Here is a 16,663-nt window from a genome sequence, read left to right as displayed (position 1 = left end):
CTGGGCATCTGAGGAGAGGAAGAGTTGCAGCTGGGAGGACAATAAACAGGTTTATCCTTGGGAAGAGAAGGGACAGAGCTGAGTTTCAACCCTGTGGGTGGCAGGGAGAAGCACCACAGGCTTGGGGAGTCCCACGTGGGGATCAGCCAGGCCAAGAGCTCCAAGAGAGCAAAGGGAGGGACATGCTGATGGACCCACAGGGGAGGTGGTTTGAGAGGGGCTGAAGTGATGACTGGCATGGCTTGTAAATGGATCAGCAGGACCCAAGCAGCTAGAGGTGATACTGAGGGTATGGGAACCCAGGGAGGAGTGAGGAGGAGCTGGACCACGTCCATGTCCTCCGGGAGATGGGGTTGGCATCTCTGCAGTCCCTAGAGCTGGGCAACAGGAGGAGGGAGTCCCATGACACACTCAACGTAAGGATCTTCTTCACGGTGATGACTGGTCCTTGCCGCTCCAGCCTGTGGGGACAACGTTGGTGCCAGACGTCAGTGCTGGTATTTGTTTTTGTCCCCTCCAGGTGCTGAACCTGTTCTTAGCTTTGCTGCTGAGCTCCTTCAGTGCCGATAGCCTGGCGGCATCTGACGATGATGGAGAGATGAACAATTTGCAGATCGCTATTGGCAGGATCACCAGGGGGATCGACTTTGTAAAGAGCTCTGTCCTCATGCTGCTCCGCAGGCTGTGGAAGGGGAAGAAGGTGGCCCCGGAGGAAGAGCAAGAGCCCAATAAGACGGACAACTCTGTGCTAAACCATGTGGACACTGGCCAGGAGCCCAAGTCGGAGTACCTGGACGGAGTCCCAGGCAAAGAGCATTTTTTAATGGATGAACTGGACCACATGAATTTCATTAACAACCCCAACCTGACGGTGCAAGTCCCCATCGCCTCAGAGGAGTCTGACCTCTACGAGGAGACAAGCACCCAGTCCGACACCGAAGATGCTAAGGTAGGAAAGGCTGGTGGGAGGGTTTCAACACAAAACCTGTGACTGACCCATTCTTGCTGTGCTGCCCAAAGAATGCTGCTGGGTTTGTTACTTTTAGCTTTTCCACAATGTGTGGCATGGGCCAAACTTGGGGGGGGGTTCAACCTGGCATTTCCCAGTGTAAGCTGGAAGTGGGGGGGTCCAAGCAGGGGTTTGGCCTGTTTTGGGTCAGGCTATGGGGTTATTGCTAACGCCAGGGGAACCCACTGCACTACAGGGTTGGTGCAAGGGGCAAAGCGCTCAGTTTGGTGTTAAAGATGTTCAAGAGGAATTTGATGCCAGGAAATCTGCTGATGGCACTAACATTGGATCCACTGCTAATGCCTCAGAAAGCATCATCAGGGAGGGTATGAAACCAGATGGAGGAGCTTAGCACAAGTGAACATGAAGCGATGCATTTTGGATCCAAAGCTGATGAGACAGCTGAGGTCGGCATTGCTGTGTCAAGGCACGGAGAGGACGGTCCGGGCTCATGGGACACCAATTGCCTCAGTGCTCTGGGAGGATGACAGGGAGATGTGAGACAAGAAACTTGGGAAGACCTGAGTGGACACAAAAAGGAGGGTGATAGTCTTCTGGGAAATTACTGCTCACAACATGGTCGCACCAAGGTCCTGAGGAAATACGGAGCAGTGGGGATGCTGCAGTGGAGAGGAGCAACTGCATCAATCTGGAAAGGGGTTTTGTATGAATAATAGAACAGTTCTGACCAGGGGTTTATCATCACTATTGATAGCAAATGTGTCTGCTCAGGAGTTGAGGAGCCTTTGGGAGCTCTGTCCCAGCTAGAGTCCTGCTCAGGGCGGTGTGCTGGCACAGAAGGCAGTGGTGCAGTTTGGGTGCAACCACAACTGCTGCTGAATGCCTGGCTGGAATTGCACAGGCATCCCAATGCAGGGCTGGAAAATGAACCAGGACTCCCAAAAGCCCAGAGCCATCTTCCTCCCTCCCCGTCTGCAGGCTCCTTACAGCTCTGCACAGTGACAGGGACCTGGCTTCACTCGGGGAACAGTGCAAGAAGAAGGGATAGTCATGATTTTTTTTTTTTTTTTTTTTTTAAGCTGGGAAAACAGGGAGTTTTCAGCAGTTGGGGCTACAGCAGGAAGATGGCAGGAAAGACGGTGGCTGGCTATGACCCACTGCAAATGTGCTGCTTGCAGTGCTCAGAAGGGAGAAACTTGCCTGGAGCACCTTGGGTTAAGGGAATGGGCAAGGGGAGTTGCTCTTGTTTTTCCTCTTAGTTTTGCCAGCAGGAGGGCTGAGAGTTGGCATTTTTCCCAAAATTTTTTCTCCTACGAGTCCAGTAGCCGTAATCCCCAGTACACCCAGGCCATGCATACTGGGCGTACAGTCACACTACACAGCAGCGATGCTAATGCCAACCTGGCCGCAGCGGAGGGACCCATCCAGCCTGGCCTGTGGGATCCCCAAGGACCTCAGTTCCTCACCACCATGATGCCCTTCCCGGTGGCTGGGAGAAAAGATCGGTATCCAGCTATCGGACATGTCCCAGTGTGGCTCCGGCATTTTGGGGCTGTGTTCAGCTGACATCTAGTGGCACCTGCTCCAACGCCCTGCATGGACCTCGTATTTTGAGAGCCATCCCTGACTGCTCAGCATGTGCGGGGGGCAAACAGCATCTCTCAACCACTAAATACCAGTTCACCCCATCATCGCTGCTGGTTTTGGTGGCTAAATTCAGGCGAATGTTGACCAAGGTCTAAACGAGGGAGGTGCATTAACAACCTGGCCCCTTGCCCAAACAGGCAGGGTGGGCAATGGGCTGGCAGTCATCATGTGAATTGACTGCCTAGTAATTAGAAATCAAGTGCTAATTGGTGGGAGCCCTGAGCTGGTCCTTGGGGAAGATTGCTGCTAGCTGGGTGTGTTCTCATGCCCTTGATTAGCTCCAGATGGAGCCAAAGCCCAGCACACTGCCTCGCACCAGGGACATGGGCCACCGGTGAGGACTGCAAACTGGGGGGTTTTCTCCAGATGGGCTGCTCAGAAAATACTGATAAATGCTCTTCCCCTTCCAGAGCAGCTCTTTTCTGAGGCAAAGGTATTTTTTAGGGTGAAATGATAGTGGCAGGGTGATGGCAGCAGCGGAGCTGCTTTCCTTGAGCACTTTTGCATTTTATGGTTCATTTATCTCTTGCACCGCAAAGCAGCGAGGAGGTGACGGGAACAGCAGTGTTGATGTGCTATGGCTGTGCAAAGAGTCAGTGCTGTGGCTCAGGGCTTTTCCTGGGGGCTTTTTGCCTCAGACCACCATGCTGCCAGGCAGGCTGATGTCTCCCGAGATGCTCTGGGCTGTGTACATCACAGGAGTACCGTCAAGTGCTGTGAATTATGGGGGTCACAGGGTGAGTCTGGGTGCGCAGCACCTAAATGCTGGTGCTTGGTGCTGGCAAGGATGGGGAAAGCCCTGGATTTGGGTGGAAACACCCAGCCAGGCTGGAGGTGCTGTACCAGGTGTGTGATGGAAATTGCCCTGCACACCTACTGGTCACAGGCGTGTGGAGGGCTCAGGAGTCCCTAGGGAAGGGGTTTGGGGGACCGTGCATTGGGACCAATACAGTTATCTCTGTCCCCCCCTCAAGAGGACCTGCCCTGGGCACCGTTCCCCTGATCTCCAGTGCCACTGGGCTGGTTCGTCCCCACCTCGTTCGTGCCTTTGGAAGACTTGTCCCGGAGGCAGATGGTGTCCGTGTGTCCTTCTCCGGGGTCATAACTTGCCTGGCTCCATGCCCAGGCCTCCTAATCCCCGTGCCCCTCCTGTCCCCCCCCAGCCCCAGTGGAGGGTGGCCCCACTGCTCCTGCAGAGCCACCAGCCACCAGCTCGTGCCACCGCTACTGCTGTGTCCTGCTCCTCAAGGCAATGCCCTGCATGTCCCCAGCACGCAGCAGCCAGGCTGCAAAGGTCCCCCAAAGCAACATCTTCTCCTAGAGATGTGGCTGTGGCCCCTGAGGCTGCAGGCAATGACAGTGCCTCAAATTACTCCAGGGGGTCTTCCCTGGCTTGTTGGAGGATGGAGTAGCTGCTTTATTCGCTACTGAAAGCACCAGCAACCTTGGGAGAGGATTATCTCCTTCTCATGCAAGCCAACATTATCCTCCATTGGAGACGCCCATCCAAGATCTGTTTCCCAGCTGGTCCCAGGTAGGACAGGCAGGTCTGGGGATCTGCTCTTTCCTCAAGTGCTGCAGAAGGTCTTCTCGGAAAGCCAAAAAAAAAAAAAGGAGGAAAAAAATCCCAGGGGCTTGCCAAGGTTTTCTCTCATTATCAGCCCCTCTGGGCCTTGCTGAGTGGTGTCTGGGAAGCCAGCCAAGCTGAGCTGTGGAGCGGGATGGAGCTGGTGAGAGATATTTGGGAGGCAGGTTTTGAACTTGGGTGAACCTCAGCCTAAAAGCCCTTCAGCACAAGCCGAGCCAGCAGGATTTGAGAGAAGAGCCAGGGTGGCCGCCCAGGTTTCTGCAGGTCTCATTGTACCAAAGGGTGTTTGGCAGAGCATTTCTTAGACAGGGGCATGCAGAGGAGGAGGAGGTGAGAAAATCAGCCTGAGGTGATGGTACAAGTGGACGGGAGATGGATTTGCTGTGCAGGGAGGAAGGCTGGGGTCAGGGGATCTTTTGCTCCTCTGAACCTGGATAAAAAGCAAAGCTTGTGCAAGCTCAGGTACCAACAATCCTCCAAGGTCTGCAGCCTTGGAAAATTCAACAGCTTCACTCTGGGCTGTGTTTTCATAGGAAAGGGACCCAGAGCAGCCTTCAAGCAAGGGGGTCCCACTAACGGGCTCCTCCAGTACTGCCTGGTCTCTGTGCGGGCAGAAGGCACTGGAAGATGGCCAGAGGCAGCCAGAGCCCAGGAGCATCCCTTCTGCAGGGCAGCTCAGCCTGAATCCTCCTCTCCCTTTGCAGAATCCCCTCTCCAGTGACAACGCGTCGTCCCTATGCAGCACCGTGGATTACAAGCCCCCGCCGCCCGTGGAGGAGGAGGTGGCAGAAGAGGCTGAGGACAGCAAAGACCCCGAGGAGTGCTTCACCGAAGGTGACTAAGTAGGGCAGGGGACTCTGTGGAGAGGGGGAGTTGGGTATGGAGGGGCCATTGCCAACCGATTGTGGCACAACGACCCCCAGGCTCACTTAGCTCAGCCCAAACTCCAAATCCTCCTGTACTACCAGGGAGATGGTCCCCATGGGGCTCCCTTCTTGCGTGCACACCTTCAACCCCAGCAGGATCCTGCTCCAACCTCCACCTAGGAGGGTTTGAAAAGACAATAAAAGCACAAATAGTGTCGTGTCAGTGGAAAAGCCCTGGCCAGGAGGTAACTCACAGCTCTTTGCCCCATGCTCAGCCTGTGTGAAGAGGTTTCCCTGCCTCTACGTGGACATCACCAGCGACAGAGGGAAGGTATGGTGGAACATCCGGAAAACCTGCTTCCGCATCGTGGAGCACGACTGGTTCGAGACCTTCATTGTCTTCATGATCCTCCTCAGCAGTGGGGCGCTGGTAGGTCCTACATTTTGCCCTGTCCCATTTGCTCTACAGTAGGTCTCCAACTTGGTGGGAGCCCAGGAAGGCGGGCAGGGCCCAGGCAGCAGCACTGGAGGCTCTGGGCATTGCCTGGTTGTCTCCTGTGCAAAATAACACAGCTTTGGGCAGATGTTTGATTTAAAACCCCATTTGGCTCAGGTCTGCCCAATGTACAGCCTTGCAAGGGGATCTAAACATCCTTCCCTTGCCCTCCAAGAGCCCTGCATCGGTACAGTCAACCCTCCTCAGCACCCATCATGGGCTGTGGTGCATGGGCTCCAGGGGATACAACTGCCTACAGCCTCCTCTCCTGCTCTTAATATCAACCATGAACTGTCTGAACCATCTATTTAGCTTTATGTGGGTGGTTCCTCATTTCACTGCTTCCATAACTTGTTGTCAGGAGGTGCTTTGCGAATAACTCATGGTTATTATTTTGCTGTTCAGCGCTTCCAGCTGCTGACTGGTGCACCCTCCCAGAACCCGGGCGTCCATTTAAATCAACCCCATTAAAAAGCTGTGTGTCAGCCTGTTGGTCATCTCTGAGTGTTTGGGCTGGATATAACTCAGCTGCACCTGTAAATATGCAGAGTTATTGGGGAGACCAAATTCTCTGCAAGTTTGGAGGTAAAGAGAGAGGGGACCAGAATAGAGGGACTGAACTGGTTTTCAGAAGTACTTTAAAACACGTCTGCATCATGCTCTGAAGTGCAGTTTGGGGATGTCTGAGGTTGTAGCTAGTGCCGGAATCAAAAGCTCTGCTAAAACAGCTGTACAACACCTGGCCACCATGCCCATACCTCTGATTGCTTATATTTTACACGCCATACGGACATAGCAGTAACCCAAACTCCTAACAGCATTTTCAAAACTACCAAGGCATCCAAAGATGCAGGTTGGTGTCCTGGCTTCTGACTTGTGCTCAGACTCATGGGAATTTGATGCAGCTGGACATTTGCTTCGAAGCTTTGCTTCGGGACAAACACCGCTCTACATAGCCAACAAGAACTTGTAAACAAGAGCTAGACCCCATGTTGATCAGGTGCGTCAGTAAGTGCCACATGTAGCTGGGCTGTCAAATTTTCAAGCTGCCCCAGGCCCTAGAAAAGCAGGGGCAACGCAGGCATGGATGCGGCTGCACTGAGCCGTGCAGCAGGTCTAATGGAAGAATGACTGTCACATAGCTCCACGCCTCTTCCAGGCTTTTGAGGACATCTACATTGAACAACGAAGGGTGATACGCACCATCCTGGAGTATGCCGACAAGGTCTTCTCCTACATCTTTGTCATTGAGATGTTGCTCAAGTGGGTGGCCTATGGCTTCAAGGTGTACTTCACCAACGCGTGGTGCTGGCTGGATTTCCTCATCGTTGATGTAAGTGTTGTCTGTTGAGCACCTCAAGAGCCATAGTTAACCAAGGGATTTGGGAGCAGTAAGGGATTGTAGCAAGGTTTTGGAAGTGAACCCATGTTGTATTTTAAAGGACAATGGGGTGGCTGTGGAACAAGGGCTTAGACCATTGCTCAAAATACCGGTCCTCCACAGGAAGGGCCACTTCTTTCCCTGGCTGCAGAAACCCTTTCAAACCCTTTCTGTTTTACGCTGAAGCCAAGAACGAGCTTGTGCTGTTCTGCCAGATCTCCAGTAGAAATGTGAAGGGACATAGGGTCTCCCAAATGCTCTGTGACAGAGCAGGCTGTTCCTCATGTGCAGTATTTCTGCATCCCCCATCACCTCCACCCTCATACTCAAGAGGCAGGGATATCCTCCACATGGCTGGTCACCAGGGATCCAAGGACTCGATGCCAGTCTCTGTGTCCCAAGACAAGACGATGACCACCAGCCTGAGGGAGTGCTGGGGTGAGAGGGAAGGGCAGGAGCTGCAGGGATGTGGTTCAGTTGTGTTTCCATCTGAGATGCTGCTAATCCCTCGGGCTGCTCCTTCCAGGTTTCCATTATCAGCCTGACAGCAAACTGGCTGGGATACTCCGAGCTGGGAGCCATCAAGTCCCTGCGGACACTGAGGGCTCTGAGACCACTGCGTGCCCTGTCCAGATTTGAAGGCATGAGGGTAGGTGTCTTCCCCGTGTGCTGCTGGCCCTGACACGGACACACAACGCGGCACCATTCAACAGTCACCTACATCAGGCACCCATTCCAGGTGGTTTTTAGGGGCTTCCAGATCAGTGGGATCGATGCTAAGGTCCCTGTGGCCCAGTTTGAGCCCACTTGGTGCTGCTGGGGAGGGTAAGGCTGGGGCACAGGGACATGCAGCCCCACAACATTCCTGGCCTGGTAAGGGGACAAGGCTCCTGCTAGGAGCCAGGTCCTCCAAGGTCTTTTCTGCCCTTGCAGGTGGTGGTGAATGCCTTGCTGGGTGCCATCCCCTCCATCATGAATGTCCTGCTGGTCTGCCTCATCTTCTGGCTGATATTCAGCATTATGGGGGTGAACCTCTTTGCGGGGAAGTACTACCGATGCATGAACACCACCTCAGGGGAGGTCTTCGACATCAGTGTGGTGAACAATAAGAGTGACTGCATGGCCCTCCTCCACACCAACGAGGTCAGATGGGTCAACGTCAAGGTCAACTTCGACAACGTGGGCTTGGGATACCTCTCCTTGCTGCAGGTGGTACGTAATGAAAGCAGCTGCCATCCCTCCAAGACATGCATTACTGTAGCAGGGCAGCGTGATTAGCATCAGGGCTGAAGCAAGATGTTACCGTGATACCCAGACAGGGCCTCTTAGTTGCTTCTTAGCTCCAAAATTGATATTTTAAAAAAAAAAAAAACCAAACCCTGCAGAGCCAAGGAGGAAAGGGACAGGGTAGAAGATGGGAAGGGAAGGGAAGTGTGACCAGGGAACCGCTGTGGATGAGTGTAGGTAGCACCGAGCCTGGAGCTGTGAGAAGTCCTCTGCAGAGCACAGGGTGCAGAAGCGAGGAGGGGGGGCCTCTCTTCCTCCCTCCCCCCCATTTGAAAAGTTCAGTCTGCTGTAGTCATAGGCTGCAAGAGTTTTGCATGGGGAAGATGATGACTGGAAAAAGAGTGTATGTGTCCGCTGCAAGGCAGTGGGTGAACTTAGACGTGCTTCCACTGAACCCACCGCAGCTGAGCCAGGCAAGCAGAAGGGGAACTGCTCACCGCAGTTTTCATAAATATATAGGTGTGGGCTCTGTTATTGTGTGGGCTGGGGTTACTCCCATCAGATCCAGGGGAACTGGTGGCTGCAGAATCAGAGCATAACCCAAATTGATTAACCAGCTTTAAATTCAACTTCCTCTTCAGATTTGTTGTTCCATCAGATTCAGGAAACAAGATGTTCAGGCTTTTTGTTTAACAAATCAGCAGTAAAAGCTTGTAAAAGATGCAGTGTACCCCCCTACCCCACCAGGATCGGGATCCAGCAGGTAGCAGAGGCAGCGATACAGAAGTCAGGGCTATGGAGGTGGCACAGGTTGGGAGCAGGAGGGAGGCAGCCGGCCCCAGCACAGCTCTGCCCTTGGGAAAATGCACTTTGTTTGGGGGGGAAAGAGTCAATTGCTGCTTTTCCCAGCCTGGTTTGCGGTGGTGTTTTGGGAAGTCCCTGATAACCTCAGCCACAGAACGGAGCTTATGTGTGCACAGGTGTGTGCACGTGCAAATTTCAGCATTTCTGTATTAGGGCATTTTTCTTGTGGATTCAACTCATGGTCCTTCTCCTGCCATTCCCACAAAGAAGCTATAAATCCAGGGTGAGCAGGCGTGCTCAGAGCTAAGCTCCCAAACTAAACCCCAAACACTGATCCTTTGACCTGCCCCCCCCTCCCTAGCCCAAAATACCTCCTGGCAAATCTGTTCGTCTCCACTGTCCCCGCAGGCGACCTTCAAAGGCTGGATGGACATCATGTATGCTGCCGTGGACTCACGCGAGGTAAGGGGACAAGCAGGGATGTCTCACAACCGTCACCAAGCATCGCTTATCCCACCGGGCCAGTTCCCCCTGGCAGGCTGGGAGCAGAGTCCTGGGGCTGAAGAGGAGCTCAGCACGGGCTGGGGCTTGACCCCTCAGCCACAGCATCTCCTCTGGCTCTGCCCATTGGTGCTGGGGGGGCTGCCTGCATCCCACCCATGGCTTTGGATAGGTCATGGGCCAAAGAGTGGAGAAATGCCCAAAACATCCCCCCTGCTGAGGTGCACAGTGTCAGTTGTGTCCCTTCTGGTGCCTTCTGCCAGCCATGTCATTGTCACCTGCGTCCCAGCTGCACCCTGGCCCCCACACCAGGCTCCCACCCCCCCTGAGCTATAGCTGGGGCTGAGCCCGCTCCTCTCAGCTTCACCTTCGTGGTCCAAAATCCCCGCTCTGCCTCCACAGCTCCAAGCCAGCAGGCTCCTCCTTCACCCTGCTGCGAGACGATGCCCTCCATGTGCTCCTCCAGCTGGGAGAGCTTATCCCATCCTGGATAAAGCGCCTGGCTTGCCTTGAGCTATAAATGGGTTATTAAAACAAAGCAGCCAGCATTCAACCTTTGGGTTAAATGGGTTATTAAAAAAAAAAAAAAAAGTTTTGAAGGGTTTCACGCAGAGGCTGTTTCGACTGTGATCCATCCCAAAAATTGTCCCCACACCAGCTCATGTGTGCACACACCGCCATGAGCCAATGCAGCAGAAGAGACTTCCTACCTTTCTCTAAGTGAGCAAACTTGCCTGTGCCCCACCATGGGGGTCAGGCCCGCACACCCACAGGCCTGAACATATTGTTTTCATTGCCTTTTTTTAGCATGAGAGACAGCTGCTCTGCTCACCCCAGCTGCAGCTGCCGGCGCTTAGTGGAGGAGCTGCTTCCAGCTCCCTCTAAAAATGGCTTGGGTTCCTGCCTCCCCGAACACCTGGGGCAAAGCTGTTTGGGGAGAAAATCCGCTCTTGTCTGCCAAGAGCTTTCTTCGAAATAGGGGAAGCTGCTTGTGACACCTTGGGATGTCTCCAGTCAAATATAGAGCAGAATTAAGTGATGCCCCTTGATGAGGAGTGTTTTCCAAGGCTGCCAGGCTGTGCCACTCCTTTGTGCTGGCGTGGCATGAATTAAACCACTTTTCCTTTCCCCTCTTGGCTATATTTCAGTCCTTGGAAAGCTGACTATTGGGAAGAAACTCAAGTTTGCTCATCGATATCACTGCACCTGAGCATCCTTTCCTATTCCCCAGCCCGTGCTGTGGGATCAGGGGTCATCACATCCTTGTCCCCCAGCTGGTTTCACGTGGATGTCCCTTCCCATGGCTGCTCCCACAGGGACCACTCAACCCATGCAGCATTTGCCAAAGGTTTTGGAGTAGCCACCCCACAGCTCTGTCTGGATAGAGTGACCCCTTGTCTGGGGGCTTGGGGACATGCTTTCTGGAGAGAGTTAATCTCACATTTCCCATCTCTCCTGGTCAGATTGAAGAGCAGCCATTGTATGAGATCAACCTCTACATGTACATCTACTTCGTCATCTTCATTATCTTCGGTGCCTTCTTCACCCTGAACCTCTTCATCGGCGTCATCATTGACAACTTCAACCAGCAGAAGAAAAAGATAAGTATTTTCTGGGTCCTGCAGCCACTGTTACCTCCTGGGGCACTGGTCCAGGATGGAGGGGACCAGGGCCACCATGCCCAGCGCTCAGCTGGACCCCAGGGTCCCTCAGCAACCTGAATTGCTGGTATCCATTAGTGGCTTCCCACAAAGTGAACAAGGAGAGCTGGACAAACGGCACCTGGGGATTTGTGTCCTGGCCATAGCATTTATAGAGGAATTCATTTATGGATGCAGAGGGACGAGGCGATGGGGGGCTATGTTTTCTCTTGCCTGTGCTGCGGCAGGCATGGCTGTAAGCCTGTGCTATCACTTTTGTTTCCTTTTCCCGCCCCGTGGCCCTTTCTCATCATTTTTCCAGGCATTAACTTCTGCTTTCAAGCGAGCAGCACGGGGCTAATACCCCTGGGCTGCCAGAGGGGGAAGCGGGCAAAGGGTGGGTAACACAGAGCACGTTGTTTGAGCAGAGCAAGCTCTGAAGCACACCGAGATGCTGCCTTGGTCCCAGCAGGATCTGGCCAGCAAGGAGGGAGTGAGCCCTGGCAGAGCATGGGGTGCCCCACTCACTGCAGTGGGCTGGGAGGCAGCACCTCACCTCCGCAGGACAAAACCGCAGCGCTGGGATGAGCACCCATGGGTGCTGTGAACGAAGGGAAGCAGCATAGAAAAGGGCAAGTAGGGAGGAAGCAGATTTCACTGAGTCAGTGCAGCGAGCAATGCCTGGTAGGAGCTTGGCTGGAGATCCTTGGTGGGAAGGAGTGTGGTCAGAGATGCTTGGTAGGAAGAGGAGAGTTCCCAAGACTAACAGCAGTGATTCCCTTTATACTTTGGAGGCCAAGACATCTTCATGACAGAAGAGCAGAAGAAATACTATAACGCCATGAAGAAGCTTGGCTCCAAGAAACCCCAGAAGCCCATCCCCAGGCCATCGGTATGTTGGGTTAATCACCCTGGAGTGCAGCAGGGCAGGAGCACTTCAAGCCACCAGCTGTCCCAAAATGAATAAGAAGGGTCTAGGGAAGACCATTTGCCAGGGCAAGGAGCCAAATCCTGGCTCCCCATTGTTGCTCTTCAGACAGGACCTTGCTAAGAGCTGGGCTTTCAGAAGAGGTTCACATCAGGCAACCTCATTTGGGTCTGCTCTTCAGCCCTGGGTCTGCTGGCAAGGGCAAAGGGAGGATCCCTTTTGCAGGTATTAGGGTTTTCTGCTAGCTCAACTCCCAGCTCCTCTCTCAAAGGGAGTTAGACTCAGAGAAAGCTCAGCTTTCAACACTTCTAGAAGGGACACTGGTCCAGCCAATTACATACCCGTTGTGACTTGGATTTGGTTTTGATAGCCCCGCCCAAGTGAGGCCTTTTCCATGTGTTTATTTTTGCCCTGATCCATTAGCTGTGGATATAATTAGAAAGCAATTGTCACCTGTGCCCACACCTCCTGGATGTGGTGTTACCAGATGGGTTTCATCCTGCAAGGTGCTGGGTACCCTCCTCCCTTAGCTTTTGGGGCTGTGAGACCTGTGTACTGGCCACAACCCTGAGGTTTCCTACACTCTTTTAAATATGGTTCCTTCTTCTCTTTCTGTTGTGTCTTTTGTTTTGTGTGTGTGTGTCCCCTTTTCCCACCTCATCTCTGGTTCTCCATTATCACCCACGTGGTCTTCATGGCAGAACAAATTTCAAGGGATGGTGTTTGACTTTGTTACCAGGCAAGTGTTTGACATAACCATCATGATCCTGATTTGTCTAAACATGGTCACCATGATGGTGGAAACAGATGATCAAAGCGAACTCAAAACATCTGTCCTCTACAAGATAAACCTAGTCTTCATCGTTATCTTCACTGGAGAGTGTGTGCTCAAAATGTTTGCTTTGCGTTACTACTACTTCACTATCGGCTGGAACATCTTTGACTTTGTGGTGGTCATCCTCTCCATCTTAGGTAAGTCCTGCTAGTTCCACCAGTGCCTCAGGGGTCTCGCCGGATAATGAAGAGTGGAAATGGTCTAGCTGATCCACAGCCACCAAGCTGTCACTGGCCACCCCCTTACACCCACCCTTTGAGCACAGCCAAGCCAACAGGACCCTGAGACAAGACAGATGTGAGGCTACCCCATGTCACCAGGCTAGATGAGGGGCTGGGGATGTGTCTCACTCCTCCTTGGTGTCGGGTTCCCCTTGTCTCCATGTTGCCTGGCTGCACTGCTGAAACAGAGCAGCCAGCATTTAACCTTTGGGTCCATGCTCAGAGTTTATTTTTTAACATATTCCCTTTGCCACCGGAGGAGCACTGAGCTGTGTACCATCAGCGGTGGCCTCATCTCTCTGTATCTGCCCAACTCTGGCAGGTGGAGTGGAGTAGCTCCACCTCACCCCCTATGTTGGCTGCAGAGCATGGCAAACTCACCTCTTCTTCATCCCTCCACAGGTATCGTCCTCTCAGACATTATAGAGAAGTACTTTGTATCACCCACCCTCTTCAGGGTCATCAGGCTGGCAAGGATTGGCCGTGTGCTCCGGCTGATCCGAGGGGCAAAAGGCATCCGGACTCTCCTCTTTGCTCTGATGATGTCCCTGCCTGCCCTGTTCAACATTGGCCTCCTGCTTTTCCTCGTCATGTTCATCTACTCCATCTTCGGGATGTCCAACTTCGCCTATGTAAAGAAGGAGGCGGGGATCGATGACATCTTCAACTTTGAAACTTTTGGGAACAGCATCATCTGCCTCTTCCAGATCACCACGTCAGCTGGATGGGATGGTCTCCTCAGCCCAATCCTGAACAGCGGTCCCCCCGACTGCGACCCTGACCTCGAAAACCCTGGCAGTTCAGTAAAAGGGGACTGTGGCAATCCATCCATCGGCATCTTCTTCTTCTGCAGCTACATCATCATCTCCTTTCTCATTGTGGTGAACATGTACATTGCCATCATCCTGGAGAACTTCAACGTGGCCACAGAGGAGAGCAGCGAACCCCTCTGTGAAGATGATTTTGAAATGTTTTATGAAACTTGGGAGAAGTTTGACCCGGACGCTACCCAGTTCATTGCATACAGCACCTTGTCCGACTTTGTAGACACCTTACAGGAGCCCCTCAAAATTCCCAAGCCAAACAAGATCAAGCTAATCACCATGGATTTGCCAATGGTTGCTGGGGACAAAATCCACTGTCTGGATATCCTCTTTGCCCTGACTAAGGAAGTGCTGGGAGACTCGGGAGAGATGGATGCCTTGAAGGCCACCATGGAGGAGAAGTTCATGGCCGCAAACCCCTCAAAGGTTTCCTATGAACCCATCACCACCACTCTGAAAAGGAAACACGAGGAAGTCTGTGCTACAAGAATCCAGAGGGCTTTCCGGAGGTACCTCCTGAGGCGGTCGGTGAAGCAGGCGTCCTACATGTACAGGCACAGTAAGGACGAGGATGCCCTGAGAGAGGACGCACCCGAGAAGGAAGGTCTGATCGCCACCAAAATGCACGAGATGTATGGGAACAGTGGGACAGATGTGGAGACAGCCCCTGCCTTTGGTCTTGCGCCCATTCCCAGCTCAGAGGCGCAAGACGCTCCTAGTGAAGCAAAAGCATCGGATAAGGAACGCGTTGTGAAAGAGTCGCTGGTATAACAGAAAGAGGCTTCCGTCTCTCACCCAGCCTGAAAGGACTTCATTTGTATCTCCTTTTCAAGAGCTCTTCCATATACAGATCAATCGATCTTAGATATTGAGCTAATTTCAGATATTTCAAGTAGACACCTTAACTTTGGAAGCAGGATCTCTTACTGATCCTGGTTTTCACAGCTCATTGCACTTGCAAAGAGTTTAATATTTTTCTTATGAGAATTAAATGTGAAATCTATTGTTGGTGAAAGAGAAACATTTTAGTTTTGAAATGATCTCATCATGGTAACGATGTTTTTCAGACATTAACAAGTGAGTATGGCTGTCCTTTTACTTACAGTAATTATTTATTAATGTTATTTCACATAAGAGATTTTCTTGTATATTATTCTTCCAGAGTGCAGCCAAGTAGCCCGTGAAAGATGAGCCAAGTGAAATAATATTAAGAATAATTACAGAAAAGGCAAGGTTTTGTGAACAAAAATCTCCAATGTCTTAAGTAGCACCTTTCTTTTGAATATTTGAATAAGCTTTATGGATTATTTTTTGTTATATACAGAGAAAGTGCAATTATGTCTTAAAGATTTGTTTGCATAGACAAAACAAAGCATCTGCAGGTATGTTCTCAGGGTTAAATATCAGGTTTTAAAGGTCTCTGAATATGCATTGAAATCATAAATCATTCAGGTCTCTACAGTACGAATGTAAACTCTATTTACAGTCATGCTTCTCTGTTTTCCCGTTTCATCCAGATTTTGTGGCAGGAAAGCAATGGACAAAGGTAGGGTTTGGAAAACCTCCTCCAAGAATCCCCAGTCCCTGTAACAAAACCCTCTAGGGTTTCTTCAAGCCATAGCAAGAGGAAATGTCCCACTGGAGCGCTCTTGGTTAGCGTTAATTAACGAGACGCATCCCTGGGGATCAGAGCAGGTGTTTGAACGGTCCGTGCAATGAGCTGCTTTAACGGGGTCCCTTAAATCCCATCGGCTGCCGAGCATTGGGGGCCTTAATGCAATGAATGCTCCCACTGGAGTGTAAATCCCAAAATACTCCGGCAGAGCACCCTTCCCTTGGCTGGGGCTCCGGAGATGACCCGGTGGCACATGCTGGGGTCCCTGCAGAGCCTGATGGGGCCAGGCAGGTCCTCACCAGGAAATCTCCCAGCAGAGGAGCATTTTCCCGGGGGGGAGGGTTTTGCTGCTTTTTACACAGGTGGGCAAAAGGAAAGTAAATCAAGAAAAATGTGCAAAAGGCCCCGAGTTCACCTCTGGACTGCCTTCTGCCTTCAAAAGGGAAAAAAACCTCTTGAGATCAAAACAAGCATGAACCAAAACCTCTTCCAGTTAAAACAAGGGCTGCTTCTTGAAGCCAAATGGTCTGTCTTTTTGTATTATTATTATAATATTTTTTTTTCTTGGGCTGATTTTGGCGCTGAGCTGTTACGGATGCCCCATGTTCAGGCTGGCCAGGAGCGGTGCTGAGCTTGCTTGCATCCACGTGCTGTTGGCCAGGCGGCAGAGCCAGGGTCGCTCTGCTCATCTCGTAGCGTTGTGCTTTCATTTCCATGTTGCATAGGGTGATGCTCCCTGGAACAGGAGCCTGAGCTGCTTTAAATGGCGTTTGCATGGGAAGCATCCATGGCACGGCGGTTTCCAGCCCGGATTGTGGTTCACAATCAATGCTGCTTGTACGTATGTGTCGTCAGTAATGGGAAAAATGCCAAAGAGCAAGATTTGTGTGAGCTAAAGCCATTTTTCTTTGTACCTTTCTTAAAATAAATAACTGTAAATGGTCTATTATTACGATACCAAACACGTTGGTGTGTGTTAGAGGGGAAAAATGTTTTCCCTGCCTCTGGGAGGGGTAAATGCCCCCTCCCTTTGCTCCAGGGCAGATATGGGGAGCCCCTGTGCATGGCCTTGGATGGACCTGCCACCCTCAGCAGGACCTGGTGGTCCCATCCTGCACAA

General features: G+C 52.0%; 1 protein-coding gene across 4 annotated transcripts in view; it reads left to right on the top strand.

Moving 5' to 3' along the window:
• Positions 1–16,505, top strand: part of SCN4A (sodium voltage-gated channel alpha subunit 4) — a 47,451-nt gene extending 30,946 nt beyond the window's left edge. For all 4 annotated transcript variants that reach the window (XM_075036222.1, XM_075036220.1, XM_075036221.1 and 1 more), the window contains 11 exons: positions 521–949; positions 4,910–5,039; positions 5,347–5,501; positions 6,727–6,900; positions 7,475–7,597; positions 7,882–8,160; positions 9,388–9,441; positions 10,944–11,081; positions 11,908–12,012; positions 12,750–13,020; positions 13,507–16,505. In XM_075036222.1, the coding sequence (XP_074892323.1) occupies positions 521–949; positions 4,910–5,039; positions 5,347–5,501; positions 6,727–6,900; positions 7,475–7,597; positions 7,882–8,160; positions 9,388–9,441; positions 10,944–11,081; positions 11,908–12,012; positions 12,750–13,020; positions 13,507–14,699 (3,051 nt within the window). In that variant the 3' untranslated portion in view covers positions 14,700–16,505. The remainder of the gene's footprint in view (positions 1–520; positions 950–4,909; positions 5,040–5,346; positions 5,502–6,726; positions 6,901–7,474; positions 7,598–7,881; positions 8,161–9,387; positions 9,442–10,943; positions 11,082–11,907; positions 12,013–12,749; positions 13,021–13,506) is intronic.
• The last annotated feature ends 158 nt before the right edge of the window (positions 16,506–16,663 follow it).

The sequence above is a fragment of the Buteo buteo genome, chromosome 9 (genome assembly GCF_964188355.1).
Source record: "Buteo buteo chromosome 9, bButBut1.hap1.1, whole genome shotgun sequence".
Taxonomy (NCBI): domain Eukaryota; kingdom Metazoa; phylum Chordata; class Aves; order Accipitriformes; family Accipitridae; genus Buteo; species Buteo buteo.
This window is presented reverse-complemented; position numbering and strand designations above follow the sequence as displayed.